The 12,368-nt window shown below is 40.7% G+C and overlaps 1 protein-coding gene across 5 annotated transcripts in view; it reads right to left on the reverse strand.

Moving 5' to 3' along the window:
- LOC309688687 (MAM domain-containing glycosylphosphatidylinositol anchor protein 2) overlaps positions 1-12,368 on the reverse strand; it is a 201,327-nt gene that overhangs the window by 71,724 nt on the left and 117,235 nt on the right. For all 5 annotated transcript variants that reach the window (XM_082504586.1, XM_082504585.1, XM_082504584.1 and 2 more), the window contains exons 7-8: positions 3,456-3,547; positions 3,113-3,350 (exon numbers count right to left, since the gene is read on the reverse strand). In XM_082504586.1, coding sequence (XP_082360712.1) covers positions 3,113-3,350; positions 3,456-3,547 — 330 coding nt within the window. The remainder of the gene's footprint in view (positions 1-3,112; positions 3,351-3,455; positions 3,548-12,368) is intronic.

Here is a 12,368-nt window from a genome sequence, read left to right on the forward strand (position 1 = left end):
CAGTGGATAGAAAATAGAGTCAGTTTCTTTTTTGACTATTGTGCTCAAGACTGAATACTGTTATCAAAGCTTACACATAGTTTTTACTTTCTTTTGAAACAACTGACAAACAATAGAATGTCAAAGAATCAGAAGGACACAGTACATGACTGGTTTTCTTTGAGTCAGACTCAATACGACCCATACTAAACTGTATCAGCTCGGTAGACAAGGTGGACTGGTATGTTGTTATTAATAGGCTATTAGTGCCAGCCACTTGAACCTGTTCAAGTGCACATTACCACGGATGCATAATCACCCAGTCACATGGCAGCAACTCAATGCATTCAGGCATGCAGACGTGGTCAAGACGACCTGCTGAAGTTTGAACTGAGCATCAGAATGGGGAATAAAGGTCACTGAAGCGACTTTGAACATAGTATGGGTGTTGGTGATAAACGGGCTGTTTGAGTATTAAAGAAATTGCTGATCTACTAGGATTTTCTCACAAAGCCATCTCTGGGGTTTAAAGAGAATGATCCAAAAAAAAGGAACGGGAAACTGAGGCTACAATTCGCACGGGCTAACAAAATTGGACAATAGAAGATTGGAAAAATGTTCCCTTGTTTGATGAGTGTCGATTTCCGCTTTGACATTCTGATAGTAACAACAAAGCATGAAAACATGAAGCCAGCATCAACAATTCCAGCTGCTGGTGGTGTAATGGTGTGGGGGATATTTTTCTGGCACACTCTGGGCTACTTAGTACTCTCTGGGCATCATTTAAAAGCCACAGCCTAGCTGAATATGGCTGTTGACAATATTTATCCCAATGTTTTACCCATATTCTGATGGATCTTCTGATGGCTGATTCCAGGAGGATGAAGCATCACATCACAAACCTCAGATGTGATGCTGCTCCATTAATATGAACCCACATTTCTGGGGAATGCTTCCACCAACTTTTTGAATCTATGCTGTGAGGAATTACGACAGTTCTGAAGACAAAAAGGGGGCTAATCCAGCACTAGCAAGGTGAAACTGATGAAGTGGCTGGTGAGTGCATGTTAATTGGAACAGTCCTGAAAGCAGCCAGACAGATGGAAGGGTAACGGACACTTAGTGTCTGATTAGCTGGAGCAATGGAGGCAGTTTTGATTCACAAAGTTCAATTGAACACTTATTGCGATAGAGAGCTGTTGCTACTGTAATAATGTGTGCAGGAACAGAAGTCAAAGAGACATATTTATGACTATTACACAGTCTGGGAGCAAGCGTGTAGATGTAGAAACAGCCTGTAGATATAAGACATTCAAACATTCTTAAACACAACACACACACACACACACACACACACACACACACACACACACACACACACACACACACACACACACACAGAATCTGCAGATAAAGAGTTTCTTTGAAAATATTCATCTTTGAGAGCATCGATGCATTTTTCTTAAGCCTATCAAGTTCAGGGTCACGTGGGCACTGAAGACTCAAAGCTGCCAGGGTATTCCATAGTGACTCGACATTGATAGTTTGCTACATAACCGCTCACACCCTTATGGATTTTTCCCTTTAGCTTTAGCTGAAGTAAAGCCATTGCACCAGTCTATTTTAGGGTTAACAAAGAGATAATTCACATCTATGACCAATTAAGAGTTGAAAATCGACCTCTCATGCATGTCTTTGATTTGTGGGAAGAGGCTGAAATACCCAGAAATAACACGGGGAGAACATGCAAGCGCCACATGACTTGAAACTTGTGAACTTGATACAACAAATCCCCAAACCTCGCTGCAAATACGCATTTATTGTCAACCATTCTCTGAGACAGGAAAAATATGATGATTGCACCATGTTGTCAACACCATAAGCAATGCTCTATTCATCTCCACCGTGGCAGGGCATCACATTGTGGCGGATATGTAATAACCTCACCAGACAGCAGTAAAAATATATGGGAACACATGAATTCGGGTGAAAGCACCCTTCAAAAGAAATCCTTTTTTTTTTCTTGTAACTTGGCAACTATATCACACAAGTCCAACATATCCAGAATATTTAATTTCACTTCACTTACCCTAAAATCAGCAAGTAAGCTCTGTGTTCGTACAGAGATGGTAATCAACTCATTGAGACAACTTAAGATTTCCCAATCTAGCTACGCTGGGAGTGGTCACATGAAAGGTCAAGCTTACTGGCAGCAATCACACTGTGTCATATTTTAAGAAGATGATGAAACAAAAATATTAGAAAAATATTGCAGCCAAAGAAAAACTCTATATAGCAGTATTGTATTGAAGTTTATTTACTCATAACAAAAGTTGCCTCAAAAGCACTGTCTGAAAATAGCTACGCATTTGAAGCATTTTTGACCAGTAAGACTTGTTATTAAAATAAGTTAGTAAAACTCTCTGAAAACTATAGACACTCTTATTACTGAAGTCCAGGATTTGGGACACTACTTTCCTGAGAACGGACCTGATAGCAGAAAGTGAATTTGTATGAGTTCATCTCTTATCTCAAACAAACTAGCTCTGGGGAAGGTTAAGTGTCCAGGATAAGCTGGTGTTGTATGCTGGTAAGAGGTAAACCACCTATGTAACAAAAAAACCTCATAGGTAAAGCTGACGTTTCCTCTCTAAGCGCCGTAATACTGCCTGCTGATCCACTTTCATTGGACTGCCACCATTTCTATCCAACTTGAGCCCCAACAACACTTGCTCTGATTCCAAACATTTTCCATGCTGAATTAACATATTATTGCAGATATTAATAATCGCTAGATAAGTATCCATCAGCTGTCCATGCTCGTCAGATACTGAATACTCATTTTCATGCCAGTTTTGACCCACGAAATGTAACATGCTTGTGAGCATATATGGTTTAACAATGCAATGGAGGATTATGTAACGCTGTGACATTACAGCGCTTTATTTTTTGACCATCATGAAATAAATATATTAAAATGATCTACAAAACTGATGGGACTGATGAGACAGTTAAAAAATTGAAGCCAACGGAGTTTGACTAACGTAGCTGTGAGAAATCAATGTGTTTGTGTCAGATCTGTTGGGGGGAGGTGTGTAGGTGTGTCGATGCCACAAAGGGGTGTGAGGCTCACCAGTTGTGGATGAGATGTTGACATCGATGCTGATCTCCGGGATGCCTCCTCCCTTCAGAGCAGCCACACAGGTGTACGTGCCGAAATCAGTGAATTTCAGGTCTATGATGTCCAGGTTGGTGGTTCCAGGTGAGATGTCAGGATCTGTCTGGGTGATGACCATACGCTCTGAGCTCCGCAGGGCACGGCCATTCTTCAGCCAGCTAAATGTCAGCTCCTCTGGAGGTGTTGCCTCCACCTGTGACATTAAAAGGCTTTATTTTTATTACACTCACTAACATTAGCTCAGTATTATACGCATAACCATGTGTGCTTAGTCTCCCGGTGTTTTCTGTTACCGTACCTGACAGGATATCTTTACTTCCCGTCCAATCTGGATGTGGTCATCGTTGTGGTAGGGATCTGGAGTGATCCAGAATCGTCCCTTTTTCAAAGCTGCAATTGAAAAAAGAAATAATTTGATAAGAATCACATTTATATTTATATTTATACACTTCACGTGTTGATTCTGCAGCATGGTGATGGAACAAACCCTGAGATATTCACAGTGGGATTTGGCTTTGGTTGTTATATTGATGTGTTTTTTGAGATCTAATCCCAATGACAGGATTTTATAGATTTTTAAAAAAATTTTCCCTGCACTTTTACTTTGCTCAACGTCCACACTTGAGCTGTAAATCACTGTTATGCATCTCAAGTGAATGCGCTATAAAGCTAAGTGTGTGTGTGTGTGTGCGCGCGTACCTGTTCAGTCAAACACAAATTGTTCAAAAAGGCAGTGAAAGCCTGCATCAAGTCACAGCTGCCTGAAATACCTGATCTGAGCAACTAACTGAGCAAAATATGATATTTGCTCCCCAAGACGTGTCATTTCTGGAGCAGGGTTGTGAAATTGTAAAAGCATCTTCAACCCAAGGTGTAAGAGTAGACGATGACAGGACATCTGCAACTGGTTTACGTAAACAACATCTGAAATTTGATCTTTTGATGGTGCAGCAGGGTCAAACAGAGAACTTAAAAGATAAAGCAGAAACCTGTGTCTGTTTGAAAGCCCAACGCTTTGAACCGGCATTAATATTGATAGCTACACATGGAAGAATCCTACGGTACTGAAGCAGGTTCACGCACACTACAAGCAAACACACACTGTGAAATTGGAGAGATACCTAACAAAATATCCACCATTTCTAATCCAATTTGGTTTGCAAACTCCATTTTCAAAGCATAGCTTCTCTGAAGAGAAAAAAGAAGATGATTTCATTATAATGCATGCTGTATTGGTTTCAAACCCTGCGTCTACTGTTCAATTCATCTCCTCAGCAAAAAAGCTGACGGCACCATGGAAATCTTTTCATCTAGCAATTCCCAAGTGACATTATCATATTCAGTTTGGTAAAGGGAAAACGAAAACAAAACCTGCGTGTCAGATTTAAACACAGGAAATTCAATGTGCAAAACATTGTGACGCCTGCCAAGCTGCAAACTGAAGGAGAGACGAGTGACACACGCCTCCTTGACATGATCTTCCTCCTCACGTTTGAAATCAGTGTCGGCAGGCACAGAATCCTATTTCTGATGCATGTCAGATACAAATATTACAATCATGTCAGCGCTCTCCAAACACCAATGTGCATTTGCATTCACTCTTGTATCCCATATATCCTTATTCTCCAAGGCACTGCCTATCAATCGTGAAGTATAATTCCATAGCGCTGGCATGGAAACTGTGACAATTGACATTATACGGTGTGCATCCTTATATCTGTGACCTTTATGGATACAAAGCATTATCAGGAACCTAGATTCATTTCCTGTTTAGACTCAGCTCGGCAACACATTGAACAACTCCTTTGTGCATTCCTTAAACTCAACACAAAGAATAAGGTTATTGAGAAAATATAGAGTTCACAGTTAAACCCAGTTTGTGAGTGTATGTGTAAGGGAACACATCAGACATGTCAGAGACATCCAGAGATAGAGACGCGTTTACATTCCGACAGTGTGAAAAGCCTTTTGGTGTCCCAGCAAAATCCTGAACAGAGTTGGCTACCACGTCTTAAGTATTATCCTATCCACACACACAATTTGCAAACACACATTTCCACATAACCATGTGAGTGGCAGTGTTGTCATAGATGACAGTGGATAAAGATTTGGATTACATGCAAACGTCTTTTTCACATTCCCACAGCTCAGATGTATTCTTCTCCTTTCTTCACTGCAACAAAATGAGGTATTTAACAGTCGCAGGTCGGACTCTACTTCACTGTGAGGCTGGGTTTCATGAAGACGTCTGTCAGGGGGTCGACCCCCACCGTCTTCTAAACTACACTCATGTCAGTGAGTAAATATAACATTAAATATACATTTGCTCATTAAAGGTCACTACTCCAGATACATTAGCTCTAAAAGTACCTGCAATATTTATATAAGATCCCATTAATACTCTATGGAAGAAAAAAAACAACATTATTGGTCTGCTGTGTCTCCTCTATCACTGGACCTTTTTATATTAAAATGCACTATAATTCTAATGCAGATACACTCAACTGACCACATGAATCATGCGTTCACGGATGAGAAGGCCCTCTGTTGCGGTGTCTGATGCAATGTGGAGCTGTGGACCAAAAAAAACTAAACAAAAAAAAAACATTTTAGTTACTTGCATCCACTTCATATCTGTTAAATTTAGCTGATGATTCACTGGCCTGTCCATGAATGCATTTATTTTCTCCAGTGATACATTAAACAAAAAGAAAACTAAGCGGTTAAAGGTGTTCTAGATGCAGCATGAAAAACGTCAGCTTAGAAAAGCACTCACAGCACTGAGCAGAGTGTAACTGTATGAGAATGAACACATTAATGACTGTGTTAAAAACAATGCCGCAGTAATTAGGCAAGCTTTTAAGTCATAAAATAGATCTTCATGCTGGTACGAGCTGCATATCAGTGGAGTTCACTGATGTAGACAGATGAAAGCATAACACTAAGTATAAGCACAAATTATGCACCTATCCATCCGTAAAATAAAAATATAGTTTCAATTTTACATCTTGAACCATGGCTTTGAACCACAGCTAATTTTGCTATATGTTTTACAGGGAAAATTGGAAATAGGTGCAGACATGTACTGAAATGTGGAAAAATACATTGGAATATCCTACATAAGGCAAAAACAGAGTTTGTACAATTGTAACAAGGTTGAAAGTTAATATTTGCTATGACCACTTTTATTCTTTCACGATAGAGGCAGGACAATGATTTTATACAGAGTGGCCCAAGATCATCAGCTAAAACTGCTTATCTTGCTGACTCAGTCCCCTGTTGCTTGTGTTGGTAAAGCTTTATTAAAGACTTAATGAATGTTAAGTTTCTTTAAGTAAATCTCTTGCATCAACTCCCTACTTGTTGCCTTTATTGAGCCAGTTATGACACTACTTTTACTAATGTTGACGTACCCCTCCCTTATTTTTGCATAGAGAAGCAGTGCACATCAAAACAGCCAGCAGTGCATATGTGCACTCATGCATATTTCAGAAATGACTCCTTCCAAGTCTCCTCCACATTCAAAAATCCTTTCCTGCCTTTTTATCTGACCATTAATATTGAATAGCAAGTAGGCATTCCTTTAAATCAACTACATTTGTGTACGAGAGAGATAAGTGGGCATTACTTCTCCAAGGTTGTAGTAAATTTTGCTGGACAGCTGCAGTGACTAAAATGGCTCCTGCTCCTTTATGCATGGGAGAGAATCTAAAACTGGAAGTATTTTAAAAGGAACCGTGATGAGTGTGTGAGGTGAGAAGTACAGAGATGGGAGACTTTATCGGGTGACGGTGCGTTGTCACTCTTCCCTCCCCAGTCCGGATAACCAATTCATGGCAAAAGTCACATGAATGTTTTATGAGGGCTTTGCTCGGAAACAGAACTTTCCCATTTGCTCTGGTGGCAAACTGTGCCCCCGACTACTGCTACACTATTTTCACAACATCATTAATATCTTACAAGAGTGCTATTGTGTGTGTATATACAGTTGGAGTCTGTGCATAAATACATATATAAATATGTATGCACCTGTAAAAAGACAAATTGTAAAAAAAACGTGTGCATTTCAAAGCTATAGCCCTACCTCTGTAAACTTTGAGAAAACTTTTTTAAACTCAGTGCCCACTGACCAGCTTTTACTGTCAGGAGTATCATACAGTCATATCTGATCAAATCACTTTTATCTGTGAAGATTAGGTTTTACGATACAGCTACATGGTTCAGGCTGTTTTGCAGAAAGATGGTGGATCGCGTGAAGCAGGTATTTAGCTGAGAATGAATGGACAAATTAGACACATAACACACAATGTGTCTCAAACGGTGCACTTTTATACTGACCACTGCTATTTTGAGTATAAGTGAGTTCACACTGAAAGGTACAGCTGTGTGAAAAGACCCAAATAGTGCGCTTACAAGAAAAAAGGTTTGACACATACTGTGGTATTATTTGGATATTTATGTGGGATAAATTGCGATATAATGAAAGAAAATGTAGTGGTATGCAGTAAGAGACCTGACAGGTTAGAAAAACTGCATACACGTTGCAAGTGATGCGGGAACTAGACACCATGGAAAGTGAAAGATATTGTGTAAGTTGGGCGAAATAACTGCCAGTGAAGGGAAGTGGGTGGAACCAAAGAAACTTTTCTCAGCTTCCAGGTGAGTGACTGAAGCGACCATCAATGAGAGTGAAGAATAGTACTGATTGAAATATATGAGGTTTACCTAGGCAACAGGAGCCTGGAACATCCGCAAGGGACCAGCAGTCACAGGCAAAGCGATGTCTGTTGAGCAACAGTGTGTAAAGAACGCAGGTAACATCAGAGTCCCAGTTCTCTGGTAAGTGCACAACTTATCATGCCCTATTTGAAACAATATCCAGCCTCAGTTTCCAGTTTATGTTGCACTTTCCGTACCGCGGAGCGAGTAGCTTGTGAGAGTGAGTGACTGCTAGAAAAACAACCACAAAGAGGTTTTTGCCAACAGGTGGAGTAATATACATTTTTCCCTATCAACTTGCCACGGGTGTGTGTGTGTGTGTGTGGGGGGGGGGGGGGGTGTCTGGGGCTTTAGCACTTGATTTCCCTGCAAATGCCATCAACTTCCAGTAACCACTTGCCAGCCGTTTGGGGAATTAAATTTTTCCCTCATGACCAGCGGTTGCCAGTGGTCTCCAAGCTGTGTGACTGGTTCTTTATTTACTTGATCCTGCATTGTGATCCTGATTGTCACTTAGAAAACCTTACTTGCTGATATGGACCACAATCTATAGCTAATAAGTGAGAGTCAGACTGGTTTACTACTTTTATCAAGCTCCCATAGTTAAGTTATGATGTCAGGGAAGTGTTTTTTCAACTCTGTAGGGAGAGGACAAGAACATATGGAAATAAACTGTAAAGAATATTATAAATATACAGTATAAGTATTTGAAAGAGCAGTTCATTGTTACCTTTAAAATGTCTTAAACTGTAATGAAGCCCTAGCTTCGCGTATCTGCTTATACACTAGATTTACGCATAAATGTCAAACACCAGCATAAGAAATCCAGCTTTATTATTGAAAGCAATGCTGGCATTACGCAAGTCAACATATGCACAAACAAGTTCTGCATGCATTATAGATGAACTTGGAAGCCCGTTGCTTTTTATCATCATCAGAGCTTCCTGTCATTGAACCTTGACAATGGCAAAATGCTGAGTAAAACATAAACAATCTTCAGCAACTTTCTTCATGGTAATATCAAGAGATAAAAGGTTCCTCTGTTTGTACTTATATTTGCATTGCATGTTTCCTGCATCTGATTTTCTTGAGAGGTTGTATGCTGTATTCTTTTGAATCATTACCAATCATATTACAGTGTGCCCCGTGTTCCCTTTTTAGCTGTAAACTGAAGGGTTTTTGCCTGTAGCGAGCCCTTTTGATTCTCCATAGCTTTAATGGCCTGTGGGAATAATAGGTGGCCTGTACATAAAAGCGCAGATAATCACACAAAGAGAAAAGCCGTGGTTGAGGTCTTCTTCTACAGAGACCTCGTGACACACGGCGGGATTACAACGGCACCACAGGGGACCTTCTTATCCGCAATGCACACAGCACTGGCATCTTTGCTATAAGGAACACATATGTATGCGTATAATATAAAATAAATAAAGTTATTAATCATGGAAATACATACACGGAGCCACACTGCGGAAAAAAAAATGTTTGAACATTTTTTTTCCTTCACTGTCTCTCCAGTGCATCGCGTTGGCTTTGTCTGTTGGAGAAGAAAGACTTGTCTCACTCTCTTCTCACTCTGAATCATTATCCTCCTGTCTACCCATCAGCCCATCTCATTTTTCAGTCAGCCCTGTCTGTCCATCTCTCAGCAGGCGTCGTACTGCGCTCTCCATTCACTCTTGTGGAGAATATCAGCATGTGAAGCTGAGCTCATCTCTCTGAGCCAGATGGATGTCTCTAGAAACTGCCACTCACTTCATCAGCTCATCTCAAGGTTAAGCGCGGGGGGGAGGATAACGGCCAACAGGACGGTTCAAAACGCGAGGCGTTCACACGTATGCACACACATATTTGCTCCGCCAACTAAACACCTTTTCATTTCCCTCTTATCACTCTGTGTTTTCACATTAGCACCAACACATTCCCCATGCATCAGCATCTTTACAAAAATCACAGCCGCACACATCCCCATCCCTAAATGCTGCACCCAACCTTCACGCTGACCTCTGGCTTTAATTTATGTTTAAACAGGTATGCGCACATATAAAGGCATACTCACACACATACAAATACAAAGACGCATAGAACCTCTCTACGGCCACAGCGCAAGAGCCGGGACCGCCTGTGCCAGTCCTGACCATCCAGCCATTCAATCTGGCATTCATGAATGGAAATATATTCAGCTTTTGACCAGAATTTATTCCAAAGCAAATTTGATAAGGGTCATTCTCATGTTGATTCACATGCTAACAGAGAGGTTTTCACAAGGCACGTCATTTTTGTTTTCCCACCACTAAACAGTCTAAACATAAACAGCAGGGAGCCCCCAGCGAAGGACTGTATTTTTGCTTCTCTGTGTATGACAGCAGCAAGCTTCCAATCAGAGTTACAAAAGTAAGGATGGCGGTTGCTCGACTTTGCACACATTTATGCTCAAATATGTGTACCCGTGTACTGTAGATGCATGCAATTAGTTGCACCAGCGTTAGCAGTTCTGAATAATGAATACCTTTGGCATAAAAGCCTGTAAGCAGCTTAAAAAGGTGTCGATGCCTAGATTTGCTGGGACATCGAGGATGAATATCTGATTTTGAATCTTGTCAAAGTGAAAGCAATACGCGTTTCTCTCACACAACACAGAAGGAAAACATATTTGCTTTGGGAATAGATGGGAAACACATGCACAGAGAGATGACTGTGTCTGTGTTGGAAGACATAAAAACACAGCGCCAGACCAACTGTCCATTTCAACACCATCTACAGACAGTTCTGTCATAATTCACCGATGCTCCATTTGAAAGCTGCCTCCTCATATTTGCCACCCTCCCTCCACCCCAAAAAGAAAGAAACAACTGAGTGCAGTGAGAGTGTCTTTGCATTGTCACAACTGATATATCACAACTGGTGTCTTTGTCGGTTATAGAATAGACTCAAGTGGCAGAGAAAAGCAGGGTATTGACCTGCATTTGAAGACATGTTGCGGATCCCTAATCCATAAAAAGGATCCTGTCAGCAGGGTGATGTGATGCCAGTAGCTCGCTGGGCCGGCTGTGGAGATGGCAAAGCCCTGGAAGGCAGTCTGGCTGGTGGGACAGTATGGCCACCGAAACTACCATCTGCTAGGGAGAGATGTGTGTTTTCACATACACAGCCCCCTTTGGCAACAGCAGTTTGCTAGGGCTTCTCAAGGACTGGAGACAAGAGTGAACAAGCTGAGATAGGCAAAGAGGAGGCCACAGGGTGACCCTGTAAATTGAGCAAAATAAACTCAGAGGAGCAGAACCAAATAATTTTGTATTTCACGTACACGTGAAGTAAAGCAATAGCTAGCCACTCATGGGTACTCTCTCCTCCAAAGTGCTTACATTTCCAAACGTTTAGCCTTCAATGCCTCTTACTTACACACGACACATTCATTAGAGATTGGCAGAGCATTGACATGTACACACGCATACTGTACACACAGGCAGGCAGACAGAAGGTCTGTTCTTTTAATCCAGCAGTTGTACCATCGTGTAGCTCAGTGAGGGAGATAGAAGCAAGGACTGCCTTTATGGCGTGGAAGTATTCAGACTGTTTTGAATTTGTGGGTGAAAAGGGAGAGCAGATCACAGTAAAATGCAAATTGCGTGTGGGTGATAGTAAGTGTCTACTTAAAATCTGAAGAAGCACCTGCTGCTAAGCAGAGCTCCAGAGTGGCCCACTGAAGAGGAGAATGACACTCCAAAACAGCACTGGATACTTTTTTAGTTCAGCTAAAGCTACAAGTAAAAAATCCAAAAGGCTGTGACTGGTTCCATAGTGCAGGACATGCTACCAATATCCAACCTGATATCACATCAATAGGGAATGAGATCAAGTCAGTAGATTCAAAAGTATATGTACAATAAGATAAAGGTCTTCTACACCAATGACATGTACAACAACAGGTCCTCATTTTTGGTAAAATTAGTAGATGACAGAGTAAATACCCTTTTAAAGAGATCAAATTTTGTAACTAGTAACGTTGAATTAAAGGTACTAATCATTAACTATTGCTAACCGACCTCAACCACTATTGCATGGAACAAAAATGCAAGTAATAGAAGGAAGCATATATTTTGTAGATCATAGGAAAATTATTTATGTGTTAGAGAAGAAGAATAAAAAGCAGCATTTACTACAGCAGTATTTCTCTGTCGTGTATGAAGTGGGCTGTATGTGGCCCACGATGTAATATGAGTTTGACATCCCTGATGTGTATGTTTGGGTCTTTGTTAATGGTCACAACCTCATAAGATTCACCAGACGATCAAACTCAGAAATCCTTTATCTGTACACTAGGACTGAAAGCTGGATTAAGCATAGTGGTCATTGTTCTTTACAATGTTTGGGTTATATGCTTATGTGAAATAAGGGATTTAGTATATAATGTGTAGCTGCAGGGTACTTTCAAACATCACAATTTTGGGAAATCTAGTGAATGCTTCTGCTGAATCTACATTCCATAAAC

Source organism: Aulonocara stuartgranti, assembly GCF_965226115.1.
Source record: "Aulonocara stuartgranti genome assembly, chromosome: 15".
Classification (NCBI taxonomy): domain Eukaryota; kingdom Metazoa; phylum Chordata; class Actinopteri; order Cichliformes; family Cichlidae; genus Aulonocara; species Aulonocara stuartgranti.